General features: G+C 45.4%; 3 protein-coding genes across 4 annotated transcripts; 1 reads left to right on the top strand and 2 right to left on the bottom strand.

The window, feature by feature from the left end:
* Positions 1-3,035: 3,035 nt before the first annotated feature.
* LOC128302543 (eukaryotic translation initiation factor 4E type 2) lies at positions 3,036-4,586 on the bottom strand. Of its 2 annotated transcripts, none has more exons than XM_053039395.1 (4): positions 4,432-4,586; positions 4,067-4,226; positions 3,851-3,973; positions 3,036-3,783 (listed from the first exon to the last, which is right to left on the bottom strand). In XM_053039395.1, the coding sequence occupies exons 1-4, from the start codon at positions 4,446-4,448 to the stop codon at positions 3,454-3,456; spliced, it is 630 nt and encodes a 209-aa protein (XP_052895355.1). In that variant the 5' UTR covers positions 4,449-4,586; the 3' UTR covers positions 3,036-3,453. The 2 variants fall into 2 exon arrangements, with proteins under 2 accessions (XP_052895355.1, XP_052895363.1); XM_053039403.1 differs by having other exon boundaries at positions 3,045-3,783; positions 4,070-4,226.
* Positions 4,587-4,860: 274 nt separating this feature from the next.
* LOC128309602 (structural maintenance of chromosomes protein 1A) lies at positions 4,861-14,297 on the top strand. Its single transcript, XM_053046036.1, has 3 exons — positions 4,861-5,013; positions 5,093-6,749; positions 12,337-14,297. The coding sequence occupies exons 1-3, from the start codon at positions 4,902-4,904 to the stop codon at positions 14,291-14,293; spliced, it is 3,726 nt and encodes a 1,241-aa protein (XP_052901996.1). The 5' UTR covers positions 4,861-4,901; the 3' UTR covers positions 14,294-14,297.
* Positions 6,808-12,025, bottom strand: LOC128309603 (mitogen-activated protein kinase kinase kinase 7). Its single transcript, XM_053046037.1, has 8 exons — positions 11,737-12,025; positions 11,306-11,602; positions 10,716-11,216; positions 10,458-10,649; positions 10,345-10,387; positions 7,366-7,742; positions 7,165-7,275; positions 6,808-7,048 (listed from the first exon to the last, which is right to left on the bottom strand). Exons 1-8 carry the CDS (start codon positions 11,797-11,799, stop codon positions 6,869-6,871), a joined length of 1,764 nt encoding a protein of 587 aa, XP_052901997.1. The 5' UTR covers positions 11,800-12,025; the 3' UTR covers positions 6,808-6,868.
* Positions 14,298-14,393: the final 96 nt, after the last annotated feature.

The following is a 14,393-nucleotide window of genomic DNA, read 5'->3' as shown; positions in this document are numbered from 1 at the left end:
GTTCTAGAGGTGCCGTAACACAATATTGTTGTTTCAACTCTTTATGTTATCACTAGGGTTTTTTTTGTTTCCTTTTATTTTGGTATTATAAAAAGGGAAAACTTGATTGTTAACCAGAACTCAAAATTCCACTTTACACACACACACACACACATCGCTTTCCTCTTTCCTCTCCTTTCCCAACATTTGGGCCATTCAAGCAAAACACACATACACAACGTATGCCAATGCAAGAAGAAAAAAAAAACAAGCAAACAGAACAGATACATTGACCGGCGAATATAATGAAATAAGAATAATCTGGGTACCTGACTTATAAATAGTAGTAAGTAAGTACATAACCCTAGCGGATACATAATGTAAACATGGAAAACTCTATATTATACTAGCGTCTACGAGCAAATAAGAAACGAAACGATGAATAACAAAAGTCGTACGAAGAACAGTGTGTAGTAAAGTGAAAAAAAGCGCAAAAACGTACACACATACAATATACTAGATTTTGGCGAATGCATATTAGCAAGAAGCAGGGCATAGCAACGCGTAGCGAGACGTAGCAGTCTTTGATGTTACTAAAATGGTCGTTTCGATTTGTTTCGAGCATGTTTGGTTCTGTTTTCCACACTGATGAACTACAGGAAAAACTCTTGATTTGGCTTATTTGGGCGTTAAAATGAAACAGTTCAGCAAAATAATGAAAACCATTATCAAATTCAATGCTTTCCGAATGCCAATTTAAATCAGTAGTCAAATCATATAATGCAAGTGAGGTATTGCAATTTGTCATTTCGTTCCATTTTTTAATGGTAGACATCGTGCGGATCGTAGTAGACTGTTACACCGGATAGGAAGCAGTGAGACCGCAATGAAGAGAATGAATGAGAAGAAAAAAAAGCAAGAAAGAGCTACAACACGCATGCCACTTTGATACCTGTTTGTTATGGAATGAAACTACAAAACTTGTACTTTATTGATTAGTATCTTTTCCGCTCCGTACTATGTTTCAAAATTTCAAACGGATATGTAAACTTTTGCGCATCCCTGCTTTAGGGATGGCCAATAATTGAGGCAATGTTGCGAACATGATGAAACACACGCGTAATTTAGTAGACCTAACCCAGGCCATAAGCTGTGGTGGAGCTTTTTTGTTGTTATTTTTAGAGTTTAAGATGCAAACAGAAAACAAAATATGAGTTGGCTTACACAGGAGTGACATGTTCTCGACATAACCAGTTGTGTGCTTTTGACATTATCATATCTATTTAAAACAAAAGAAAACAAAAACACTTCAAAATGCGATATTGGCTTATTGTGCGCACCTTGCTCGGTATCATCTCAGGTCAGTGCGGAGTTACGGAGAGCGAATCCATGAAAGTTTATTGAATCATTTTCGTCGTCGTATTTATTTTACTCTATCTACCGTTTAAGATAGTTTAGATAGATAGTGCTCCCAAATCGCACACTGTTATCTTTTTTTTGCGTGATTCGATTAAAACAACACAAGGCATATATTTTATTTCCATTGCAAGTGTAAAACCTCAACACGTGGCATGTGGTACAACGATAGGTACACCCACACCCACACTTCCATAATTCCGTTGACTGCACAGTTTCACAAAACTCCAAAGTTACCATTTTTTACATTGCTCTGCACTTTACCGCGGCCGACGAAATACATCCAGTCGATTTGTTTTGCCTGCCGTAGCTTAAAAAAAAATCTGTGCGGCGAACTAATGTTTGTTTATAAGTGTATTATTATTTATTTTTACTTGTCGTGTGACACGAATCCCCACAAGAGTCCTAAAAGCAATAGTTTATTGTGCACTGGGTTCCAGGCACGAAAATGGAATAGAGAAAGTATAACAACATGTACCAAAAAAAGAAACAAACCCGAACAAACGAACACTGATTTATAATCAACCTAAAAGGAATATTGATAAACCGCCAATATACACAAACACACACACATACAAAACTGTTAAACATAGAACATATCTAAAGATACACAACAAAATTGGGAACGGTGGAAAATCGTGGCAACAAAACTGTTAACATAATATGTTGAGAGCAGCACATTCTTGCAGATGATACGGAAACATATGGACGGGAGGGTTAAGAGTCGAAAAATACTATTATTACCTGAACAGAGTATACAAAATGATTGTGACAAAACAAAAATGAAACAACCAGAACTACAAACTCAGTTAGTTACAGTTACAGGAATTCATACAACAAGGAAAGCAAAGGAAAGTTAGGAAGGTGACGAATGTGGGATGGAATATAGATGTACCTTTTTCCCGTTTGTTTTGTTTCCTACAAATACTATCCATCCAGGTTGTTCATTCGTTTACCCACAACACCACATCAACCAACGGTAACATAACACATTCCATTTTGACCGTATTTTTTTGGTTTATTTGCAATGTTTGCTTTGATATGAAAGCAAAAGGCACACTCATCTTCAGCTCAGCCTCTCCGTGTACGGTAATAATCTAAAACATTTAAATATGAACCATAAAATATACACAATTATACAAACAGGAACCGACAGAGGAGGGACTTCGATTAAACTCTAATAGTAGACACAGCAGAGGCATGCGATTCAAAAACTCGTTTTAGTATTTTGGGCAAATAGCTTTTGATTTCGTAACGGATATACTTTTGCGCCCCAATGGTGGGAGTGTGTGCTCTAGCGATTCCGATTTGGTTCAAGCGGGGCGTATTGAAGAAAAAAGAGAAAAAAAACACACACACACACAGGAAGCGTAATAATGTAATAATAATACTTGTTATCTACCTCACATCAATGACAAAATCAAGAATTTTGTTCGTAAACTTATTTCTTAAGTTTTAAATTTATTAACGATTAATTATGTGAACATGTGAATTGAGAATTCAAACACAATCTCTCGAAGGAATAAATTAGATTAGTAACCGTAAACTTTAGAAGAACGATTGCTTCAGTTCGACTTACGTACAAACAGGTGTAGCAACATGATCAACATCATCTCTGCCTCTTTGCAGGCCCAACGATCTGTTAACACATGATTGGGTCATGATGCACGCTTACCTTGCGGGAGGGTTTTATAATCAATGAGAACAAATGTACACGCGACTGCTGGACAGTAACGATTGGAGGAGTACCACTTACAAATCTGCTCGGTTCCATCGTTTCCCCACCACAGTCATCACTAAGTTAAACCGTTTCTTCACATTCAATCGGCGTGCGACGGTGTTTGTATAGAATCTTTAATATACGAACGTTTATTGTAGGAAAAATGGATGCTGCTGAAGTTGTGTTGATGGATCATCGTACTTTTTTCTCTCTCGAGACTATGACAGGAAAAAAAGTAAACGATCGAAATAAAAACTCGAAACATTCGCTTTGAAAGTCTACTCGATCAGACTTTGGAAGTGTGTGTGGGTGTCGTCGGTGCCTTGCTGTAGGCAGATTCAGGCCGGCACAAACTTCAGGCTGTCGCCGTGCGGTTTGTACTCGATGTGCTGCGATTGAGGTAGGTTCAGTATGCGCCGCAGCGTATCTCGAATGCGATTGGTGCTGACCGTATCGGTTGCGGTCCGGTTCCACACCGACAGGACGTCCTCGGGGTACTGCGTGCACAGGACGACGCCACAAATTTCGGACCCTACCAGAAACTGCTCCCCCAGCATCGCCATACACACGTTCTCCCAGGCACGGTCCATCTTTGACTTCTTCAGCCGGATGACCCATTTGCCGCCTTTCGAATTGCTCGGATCTTCCCACATGGGTTTAATGCCACTCTGCGAAACGAAGGAGAACACCAATGGATGTAGTGACAATCCCGAAACCGTCCGCAAACGCTCTTACCTTAAACAAATGTAACCGTCGGTAAGGTTTCAAGCTGGTTGGTTTTATTAGGTGACAGTACAGGGACCACCATTGCTCAACGCTAGCACATCGGCCGACTAAGTGTAGAGATTTGTCGTACTCCTGAAAGTAAGCGGAACACATTCGTTAGTTCGTTAATACGAGGGGCCGTTTTATCTTGCCGAAAGTTAGTAGCGATTTTATGAATTAGCACACTACCGCCGCTCTATGTGATCCCTTTTTGCCGAACCATAAACAGTAAGTGTACTGAAGCTTATGTTCCCCCGGTCCAGCTTCAAGCGGTTCTAGCTTATCCACATCGATGTCCGCGACCTCGTCTCCGCTGTCGTCACTGTCGCTGGCATATGGTCTGATTCTGGGCAATTGGAAAACAGTGCAAAGATATTGTTATTTTCATAAGCGGGCATCCATGCTTGCCTACGTCTTCCGGTTTCTGGCGGAAGGATATGGCACCAACCACACGCAAAGTGGGAACTTCTCTACACAGCGATTGTTGTTGCTTGAACAACGATCCGGTGTGGTGCCCGATACCGGCGGGCTAGCGCGACATGGTTACTTACTCGTATTTGTTGGACATATTTTAAGACCCAGTGTATTATACAGAGTGCAACTGGTTTGTATAATTATTCACGTTATCACAGAATGTTTGCTGCAATGTTTCACTTTGCGCTTTTGCCTTTTGCTTTTGCTGTGCTGCTTCGATACGAGGTGTTTTTGTGACGTTCCCTTGACGTTTCGAGGCAGGCGAGTCAAAACTGCCAAATGCGTTTTCGAGCCCGACGGTGCGTGCGTTGTTTTGACATTATTCGAGCAGTAACTGTCAACGCAACGCTGCAGTTGGTAGCAGGAATTTTTGGGGCGCCATATTGACTCAAACAACTTTTCTGCGTGATTGTGCTCGCTTGTGCAGGCATCAAATTTTCAGTGTTTTTGGTGTGTTTCAGCTAATTTATGAACAATACGTGTACACAATCTCTTCAGCAACGTTTGTTCCAACGTTTTACATAGAGGAAACGCGATTCGATACAAAATGTCAGCTTTTTTGCGCCTCATTGAGGTGGAGAATTTCAAGTCCTACCGGGGTCACACTACCATTGGACCGTTGAAACAGTTTTCAGCCGTAATTGGCCCCAATGGATCTGGTAAGTAGCGGCGGTGGTTAGTTGTTTTTCTTTTGTTATCATCCGGCCAATCCTTACATGGACACTGTATAATTTGCAGGAAAATCTAACTTCATGGACGCCATCAGCTTTGTCATGGGCGAGAAAACGAGCAGTCTTCGGGTACGTAAGCTGACGGAACTCATCAACGGTGCTTCAATTGGGCGTCCCATCTCGAATCGTGCGTCAGTGATGGCAAGATTTGTAATTACGGGCGAAACGGGCGAAGAAGTCGAAAAAACCTTCCAACGGTCCGTTATTAACGCATCCTCTGAGTATCGCATCAACAGTTCGGTGGTGTCACCGCAACACTACCTAGCCGAGCTGGAAAAATTGGGCATTAATGTGAAGGCGAAAAATTTCCTCGTCTTCCAAGGGGCCGTCGAAAACATCGCTATAAAAAGTGCAAAGGAGCGTACGACGCTGTTCGAAGAAATCAGTGGATCGGGCTTGCTGAAGGAGGAATACAACCGTCTCAAGCACGAGATGCAGATGGCCGAAGAAGAAACCCAATTTACGTACCAAAAGAAGAAAGGTATAGCGGCCGAGCGCAAGGAGGCAAAACTCGAAAAGCAAGAGGCTGATCGGTACACGAGCTTGAAGCAGGAATGCAGCGAAAAGCAGGTCCACTTTCAGCTGTTCCGTCTGTTCCACAACGAGAAAGAGTCGAAGCGGCTAAAGGAGGATCAAATCAGCAAACAGCAAGAGCTGAACATTATCGAGAAGCGAAAGGAGGAAGCGGACGAAATTTTAAAGGAAAAAAAGAAAGAGGTCGGCAAAATGACGCGCGAAATGGCCAAGAAGGAGCAGGAAATACGGGAAGTGGAAGCGGAAATGAGCAAACGGCATCCAATGTTCATAAAGGCGAAGGAAAAGGTATCGCACACGCAGAAAAAGCTAAACGGTGCGTTGAAAACGCTCGAGCAAGCACGTCGAGCCGACGAAGCACACCAGGCCGACATTAAGAAGCTCGTGGACGAGCTGCACGAAGTCGAGGTGAAAAGGGCAGCATTCGAGAACGAGGTGGCCGGGGAATCGAAGAAGCGTGGCAGCGATGTTCACCTCGAGCGCGATCTGGTGCAAGAGTACGATAGGCTGAAGCAGAAAGCCGACGCTATGGCAGGCAAATATCTTATCAATCTTGATTCGGTGAACCGCGAACAGAAATCGGATCAGGATCTGCTTGACAGTGAAATCAACAAGAAGGCACAAATCGAGGAGAATTACAAGAAAATCGAGTCCGAGAAAAACGAAGCTCTTAAGCGCCAGGAGAAACTAATCGATCACATTAAAACTAGCAAAATGGGACTGGAGGAACAGCGCCGCATCAAGGCGGAACTGAGCCAAGACGTTGGTACCTCGAAAGAGCGTATTCACGAGCTGCAATCGGAGTTGGATAATGTGCGCGAGCAGTTGGGTGACGCAAAAATCGATAAGCATGAGGATGCGCGCCGCAAGAAGAAGCAGGAAGTTGTGGAACTATTTAAGCATGAAGTCCCGGGAGTTTATGATCGTATGATCAATATGTGTCAGCCGACACATAAGCGCTACAACGTTGCAGTAACGAAGGTGCTGGGCAAGTACATGGAAGCGATCATTGTGGACACGGAAAAAACGGCCCGGCGCTGCATTCAGATACTGAAGGAGAAAATGTTGGATGTGGAAACGTTCCTGCCGCTGGACTATCTGCAGAAAAAACCGCTCAAAGAGCGTCTCAGGTAAGTCCCTATTTGTCGCTTTCCCCACTAAAAAACACTCACACTCACACACGGCGGCTATATGCACAAAGTTTATTAATCCTAGAGCGCTTAAAAAAGTCAGCTAACGGCTAATCGAATCAATTATGATTGTCTGTCTTTGGTCTGTTGTCCGCCGGTTGAATTATCACCCATTCGGAGTCGGATTCTTGTCGGTTCAGCGGTGGTGGTGGCTGTACCTGTTGGTGTCTCGCCTGCTGCTGCCGATTCTTGTCATTCAGCTGTTTCTGTAGGTTGGCTTTGAATTTTTGTAGCGCTTCCTGATGGTCGTCATGCAAAAAAAAAACGAAGATGAAACAAAATGTATAACATTACGTACATTCAAATTACGATCTGGAGTACGGGGGAAAATGGAATAGTATATGAAGACCCTTACTCGTTCCTCGAGCCGCTTAATGTAAGCCTTCTTTAGCTGCAACTCTTCCGGCATCATATTGTTCTGCAGCATTTCCCTTTGCGCTATACCGGTGACTATTTGCGTTTCATACTGCAACGATGTGTAATAGGATAGATGTTTGTGATTGCTCCATGTTTGATCACGATAGTACCCGGGTGATTCCCGAAGGGCTATTATTACCTCAAAATACTTTTTTACCATCAGCTTATGCTCGTTGTGTATCTGTTCCGACAGTGGATTGTTGGGGACTGGTGTTAATGGTCTTAAGTTTGGATCTAAAATACTGTACAGTGTGTCTCCCAGGGCTGCTTCATTTTGCTTTGAGCTGCTACGGTCTCCTCTACCCTCAATGCCTCCTCCTCCCCGCTCCTCCACATCGTCCTCGTCCTCAACGTCCACGGGTGTAGCCTTCGTCTCGTTTCTGCCAGGATCCTGATGATGGGCTGGCATCCCGGTGGAATTGTTGAATGTGATCGAACTATTTATGCTGCTGACACTATCCATTGGAGCGTTGGTACATTTTGTGACGGTCAATCCTTCCGTGCCCTGGTTGTTGGCTTGAGAGTGTAAAAGATTGAGAGATTGAGAAAACGGAATAAGTTTCTTTTACGATCTTACAACCATTTACAGCCGTTGGAAAATGTCACTGAAAGATAGCTAGCCTCCCGCATAAAGGTTAGAATACGTACTGTAAACAATCCAACAGCTTTGCAGCGTGTTGGTAGCGTTAGAAGATGATATGACCGTGGAAGTTACACTGTCACACATTTTGTGATCCTTGTTCGTAACAGTCTCTGACTAATGGCCCCACACCGCCCAGCGTGTAAACCTTTCGCACTTCTCTGGCCCTTCCCCTGCGACGCCCTTTCTGCGTGAGCAGGGAATCTCTCGTCTCGGGGCTCTGGGTATTGTTGATAGGTTTTACGTGTATTTATACAACCGTTAGATCCTCACGCGCCTCACTGTTCCCACATCATGCTGCTTGGTACGCTAGCTTCACTTAGTGTACACCTTGAGAATTAAATCTCTTTCCGTTGCGCAGTTCATTACCGAGAATAATAAACACAAATGTGTGTGGCAAAGCTAGCAGAGGGAGAGTACTCGAAACAACACCTTCTCGGTGTCAGGCGGATGATTAATCGTGACGAGGCAAGCTGCTGTGTGCAAAGTAAATTTGTCGCTGCGTTTGTTTTTGCGGGTTCTCTACACAGTCACTCCACGCCACCACAACCACACTACACTACACACGCGTAGGATAATCCCTGCCGCTAGCGGTGTGATCGAATTTCAATTGAATCCTTTCGCTTCCTTTTTGTCTAATTAGATTGCGTCGTTTCGCAACGGGCGATAGAATGTGTTCGAAACCATTTCCATCTAAAGCGGACACTCCGTTACCGATGACTAGTACACCCTAGCAGATTTTTGCCGATCCGGGCTGTATCGTTCTCTCTCTCTTTTACGCTCTCTTTGGTTTACAACGCAGTGGTTACTAGATCGATCATATCACTTTTACATCGAACGCACTTGGACCACGCGAAAAGTTCGTTGTTGATTCGATACTCGACACACTATCGAATGTCCTGTCCCCCGGTCCTCTTCCGGTCGTTGGTTAGTTAGCCACACTAAAGGGGAGCAGAATGTTTTATCTGTCAAAAGATTCAATTCTCGATCGCGTGAAATTGTTTTGTGTCTCCACCATACACCACACTTCAAAGCTGGTGAACGCGTGCAGCTCTTTAGCAAACGTAAGAAGCGAATGGGATTCAATAAAGCAAAGTCAGTGGCGAGCCACTTTCGGAACATCTCGTGTTTGCCGTCTCCGTATTTTTTTTGCGTTCCTACCCTAGGAGCGGCAGCGATGTATGGGTCATTTTCGTGGAAATTTTGAGCGCATGAGTATATAACGCGCCTGCTTCAACGAGGAAATGAGTCGTCGCTCGAGAGTGTCTGCGGCCGCCTCTAGAAGCAAGCGGCCTCCATCCATTCAAAGGTGGTGATCGCGTGATGGGAAAGAGGGAAGCCCCGCGCTACCTTATGTTGTATTTTTTTGAAGTGGTGTAGTGACCACTGCTCGCCTTGTATGTATGGGTACTGCGAAACGCAAAATATATGACCGCAGGGAGATCGTCGCGGTGTAAACTATCTGGCAACCCAGAGTCGGGAGCATCGGCAGTGGAAAAATATAAATATCAGCAGATCGGAAAATCCCTCATTATTCGCCACCAACTCAGCACAACTCCATACAGTTTCGATCTCTGCGCATCAATCTCGGGATGGTTTGCAGCTGGTCTGACCCGGCGATCGTACCCGCCCAGTCCGACCCTTTGTCGTTCCAATGGCGGTTACGACGCTCTTTTATGGGGGGATTTGCTTCGTACAGTTGAAAACAAAAAATAAATTACATTCAGCTAAAAATAGGCATGAGTAATTTTTCCGCCAGCTTGTATTACACACCAACCGCCTCCTCTCCCCAGCTTGTTTACTGTGTTATATTTCGGGATAGTAATACACAATGTACAAAAACGTTGTGAGTGTGCGTTTGGTGCGGTTTGGCCGCATGCTCAGATTGGGGAAACTGCGACCCGGCATGAGTCACGAGCGAATGAAATTTTGTGCCGTATAATCATCAAACTTACAGCGTCGCCGTCCTTAGGTTTCCTTATTATAATAACACGCGTTTCAGTTTTGTTAGGGGCAACGACCAATGCGCAAACCATGCTGCGCAATGCTGGTGGTTGTGTCGGATTTTGCAGCACGTGCATTCCGAATTCATCGGTGAATGCGGAAGCATAGCATTATTTGCGCCGTCCGGTAGCGCACGCACAGCAAAGCGCTAACCGCATGGTGATGTGCTAAATCCGAGTGAATTATCAGATTTAAACACCACAGAATAGAGTAATATTCTGTCTATCTAGCAATAATTTTGCTTTACCGACCCTTTGCAAGAGGGTTTAAAAGTATTGAAAAATTAAATCGAAACCTTAAGTTTTCCGCACATTCATTGAGGTGCAGATTGCATGGCAACATGGGCGCTGTGACGATTTATGTAATCATAAGAGATCATTCGAAACATTATTCCTTCCATGATTCAACTGCCAAGGCTAGCTAACTCCCTTTGACGATATAATTTTTCTAGGCCAGTGTTGGAGTTGTACTTACCGGTGTACAGTACGCCGCTTCCAAGTTCCATCGGTTGGTCGTACTACAATGAGAAATGTTTGATACGTTTTACCGTTGAGTCGTAAACGGGCATTCACATCTTTCTTTTTTACCGGATTAACTTCAACGTGAAGAGGTTCCAGTACGTTGGGTGGCAAGTTTCTCAGTGGACTATGTCTCGGCATATCCGGTATTCGCTGTACCGTGGTTTTGTTGGTAATTGTTCCGCGGCTATTGTTTGTATCGATGTCATTGTCCATGCTTTCCGATATGTCGGTTGGATAGGGCATCACATACGAGTCGTCCTGTTTATGGTCAAAAATGTTTTTACATGAAAACTGAACGGAAACCAACTTCGCAATCCAACTTACCTTATCTTCGGACAGGAACTCGGTACCGATTGGTTCATTTTCGCCTACGAACAGCTTGCACAGTTCGTTCATCACACTTACAACCTCTTTCATCGATGGGCGACTGATGGGATTCTTGTCCCAGCACTGTACCATTAGTTGCTCGATCGGCTTCGGACAGCCCTCGATCAGGGGTGGTCTGCTGCCTTGATGCACGCGCCACATGATCGCAAACGGTTCGTTGATAACTTTGAACGGTTGCTCTCGCGCTATCACCTCCCACAGTATGATACCCCAGCTAAATACGTCGCACTTTTCGGTGTAGGACCTACCTTCAAACACTTCCGGTGCCATCCAGGCAGCGCTGCCCTTGTTGTTCGTCATTAGCGTCGATTTGTCTGTGACCGTACCGAAGTCGCATATCTTCAGCACGGTCCCACTGTTGACAAGCAGCAGGTTCGGAGGCTTTAAATCCCGGTGAATCATGGGTCGAGGTGTCATGTCATGCAGATAAGCTACACCCTGGGTGGGGGGGTTAGGAGCGAAAAATAGTTGTATCAGTGTTTCTGCGATGTACAGGCATTGATAGTGCAAGTGTTTTTTATGCTTACCTCAGCGCATTGCCGTGCCCAGCTCATTGCATGTGCCGCCGTATACACGGGCCGAGGCCTAAAGTGTAGCACTTTGTGTAGTGATCCACCTTCGGCATACTCCATCACCAGACACACGTGTGGCGATTCCGTGCAAGCCCCGTACAGTTCGATTATGTTGGGATGTGCCACACGCGCCAGATGGCTCACTTCCGCCGTAAATGCTTGTTCCGTGTTGAACTCCATGTACTTCACTGCGACGTATTTGTTCCTCCATTTTGCTTTAATGACTGTCCCGTACGAGCCTTTGCCCACTGTCTGTAAATGCATTTAGAAGAGAACGGTTAGAAACGGTTGGCGGCTGGAGCGCAGATACCAGCGTTGTGCGCGTTGCAACATTGGTTGGTCATTGGTGGCCAGTGTTGTGTTGTTCACTCTCGCCCAGTACTTACAGCAATATGTTCAATTTCGTTGATGTCTATCGCCGTAACGAAGGGTGGCAACGCGTTGTTCATTCCGTTGCTAGTAAGGACGCGTCTCCCAGTCACAAATCCTGATAATTGGTGTGTATCCTTTCGGGTGGGCGAGTGCCAATTGGTGCCGCCAATGGACGGCTGGATGACAGGAACAATGAAGCTCCTAGCGCAAGCACTACATAAAATACGGACCCCGATGCACGTTCAATTGAGGAGATCACGCACGCATTAATGTATTAGCCCGATAGTTTTATCGAATTCATTAGATATCGAACGCCCTGCGCTTTTGGAGTGTAGTTACGCTTCGGCTATGCTAAATATTTTTCCTTTTGTCATCACCAAGAGAAAAATGTCAACACTTTGACAGTCGCCTAACGTCAAAGTGGATGATGCGTGTGTGACAGAGATGGCAAGGGTTGGAAAATGTTGCGCGATACATGTCATCTGGTCGGTTGTGTATGTTGCACAGGGGAAAATTTAAATTTAAAATATTTTTCCTAATGCTGTGACGGAAGTAAAGCTTGCTGTGGAGAGCGAAATATGCTAACGTTTTTGTCTTCTTACACTGTCTTTCAGGAACATTGAAGAGCCACGAAATGTAAAGCTGATTTACGATGTGCTAAAGTACAGTCCGCCCGAAATCGAACAAGCCGTCCTATTTGCGACCAACAATGCCCTGGTCTGCGAGACGCCGGATGATGCGATGAAGGTGGCGTACGAAATCGATCGTAGCCGGTACGATGCTTTGGCGCTGGATGGCACGTTCTATCAAAAGTCGGGCATCATCTCGGGCGGTAGTCACGATCTCGCCAGAAAGGCCAAACGCTGGGACGAGAAACATATGGCACAGTTGAAGCTGCAGAAAGAAAAAATCACCGAGGAGTTGAAGGAGGTAATGAAGAAAACCCGGCGCCAGGGTGAACTGACGACGGTGGAAAGTCAAATACGGGGTCTAGAAAACCGGCTAAAGTACAGCCAAAACGATCTGGAAACGTCCAAGAAGAACATGAATGAGTACGATAAGCAGTTGGAAGATTTTACCCGCCAGCTGGATCAGATTGGTCCAAAGATTAGCGAAATCGAACGTAGAATGCAACAACGCGATATGAAGATACAGGACATTAAGGAAAGCATGAACAATGTGGAGGATGATGTGTACGCTGAATTTTGCGCGCGCATCGGAGTTGCCAACATTCGCCAGTTCGAGGAGCGTGAGCTGGTGCTGCAACAGGAGCGTGCGAAAAAGCGGGCCGAGTTCGAGCAACAGATTGATCGCATTAACAACAATCTCGAATTCGAACGGTCAAAGGACACGTCCAAAAATGTTCAGCGCTGGGAGCGGGCAGTGCAGGATGACGAAGATTCGCTAGAAACGTACAAACAAACGGAAGCCAGACAGCGGCAGGAAATCGAGAAAGATAAGGAGAAGATCGAGCTGATGAAGCAGGAAAAAACGTCCCACAAAAACCTGGTCGACCAGATGGAAGAAGAAATGGCAAAATCAAGACGAGATGTGCAAGGGCTGGCCAAGGAACTGGCCGCCATCCAGCAGGGCATTACCAATATCGATACCAGAATTGAAACGATCAAGAGCAAACGGCACAACATTCTGATGCAGGCGAAGATGGACGCGATTGAGATCCCGCTGTTGCAAGGTTCCATGGATGACATCGGACAACAGCAAGCAGCACAACATCCGCAGGGAGGAGGTGGTCAGGGTGGGGGAGACGCTGCCGATGGTGGGACCGGTGGCGGATCGGCATACGAACGGGAAAGCCGTATCGAAATCGACTATCGACGGCTCGAGCATCATCTGAAGAATTTGTCCGATCCGGATCAGATTAAAAAGAGTGGCGACTCGTTGGCGAAGGAGCTGCAGGCCAAGCTGGACACGCTCGAGAAGATTCAAACGCCCAACATGAAGGCGATGCAAAAGTTGGACCGAGTGACGGAAAAAATTCATTCCACGAACGAAGAGTTCGAGGTGGCTCGCAAAAAGGCTAAGAAGGCGAAGGCAGCATTCGAAAAGGTGAAAAACGAACGATGCACACTGTTCACCAATTGCTGCAACCACATCTCCGACGCGATCGACGCCATCTACAAACAGCTGTCAAGGAACGAGGCCGCCCAAGCGTACCTAGGACCGGACAATCCCGAGGAGCCGTACCTGGATGGTATTAACTACAATTGTGTAGCGCCTGGCAAACGGTTCCAGCCGATGAGCAATCTCAGTGGTGGAGAAAAGACGATCGCTGCCCTTGCACTGCTATTCGCTATTCACAGCTTCCAACCGGCACCCTTTTTCGTGCTGGACGAAATCGATGCGGCCCTCGATAACACAAACATCGGCAAGGTGGCGTCGTATATCCGCGAAAAAACGACCAACCTGCAAACGATCGTAATTTCGCTGAAGGAAGAATTTTACGGCCATGCGGATGTACTGATCGGTATCTGTCCGGATCCAGCCGAGTGTCTCGTATCGCAGACATTGCTCTTTGATCTGGATCGTTATAAAGAACAAAACGAGTACTAGAAGCGCTACCACTACGTATTTATGCACACTTTAGACCAGTGCTGGGTGGTGGTGATTGTGGTACTGATTTTATGGTCTGACGATTCTTTTAAAAAATAAG

This window comes from Anopheles moucheti, chromosome 2 (genome assembly GCF_943734755.1).
Source record: "Anopheles moucheti chromosome 2, idAnoMoucSN_F20_07, whole genome shotgun sequence".
Lineage (NCBI taxonomy): Eukaryota > Metazoa > Arthropoda > Insecta > Diptera > Culicidae > Anopheles > Anopheles moucheti.
Note: the sequence above shows the minus strand (reverse complement) of the source record. Positions and strands in the feature narration are given on the sequence as shown.

What these genes read in the sequence shown, in the direction of transcription:
- LOC128302543 (XM_053039395.1), bottom strand. An exon ending in GATCACATAGAGCGGCGGTA is followed by an intron (nt 3,974 to 4,066) that starts GTGTGCTAATTC and finishes GCTTACTTTCAG; the next exon opens with GAGTACGACAAATCTCTACA. An exon ending in GACGGTTACATTTGTTTAAG is followed by an intron (nt 3,784 to 3,850) that starts GTAAGAGCGTTT and finishes TTCGTTTCGCAG; the next exon opens with AGTGGCATTAAACCCATGTG.
- LOC128309602 (XM_053046036.1), top strand. Translation starts at nt 4,902, where the DNA reads ATGTCAGCTTTTTTGCGCCTCATTGAGGTGGAGAATTTCAAGTCCTAC. An exon ending in AATTGGCCCCAATGGATCTG is followed by an intron (nt 5,014 to 5,092) that starts GTAAGTAGCGGC and finishes TATAATTTGCAG; the next exon opens with GAAAATCTAACTTCATGGAC. An exon ending in CCGCTCAAAGAGCGTCTCAG is followed by an intron (nt 6,750 to 12,336) that starts GTAAGTCCCTAT and finishes ACTGTCTTTCAG; the next exon opens with GAACATTGAAGAGCCACGAA.
- LOC128309603 (XM_053046037.1), bottom strand. Translation starts at nt 11,799, where the DNA reads ATGAACAACGCGTTGCCACCCTTCGTTACGGCGATAGACATCAACGAA. An exon ending in ACGAAATTGAACATATTGCT is followed by an intron (nt 11,603 to 11,736) that starts GTAAGTACTGGG and finishes ATGCATTTACAG; the next exon opens with ACAGTGGGCAAAGGCTCGTA. An exon ending in AAGCGGCGTACTGTACACCG is followed by an intron (nt 7,743 to 10,344) that starts GTAAGTACAACT and finishes TACACTCTCAAG; the next exon opens with CCAACAACCAGGGCACGGAA.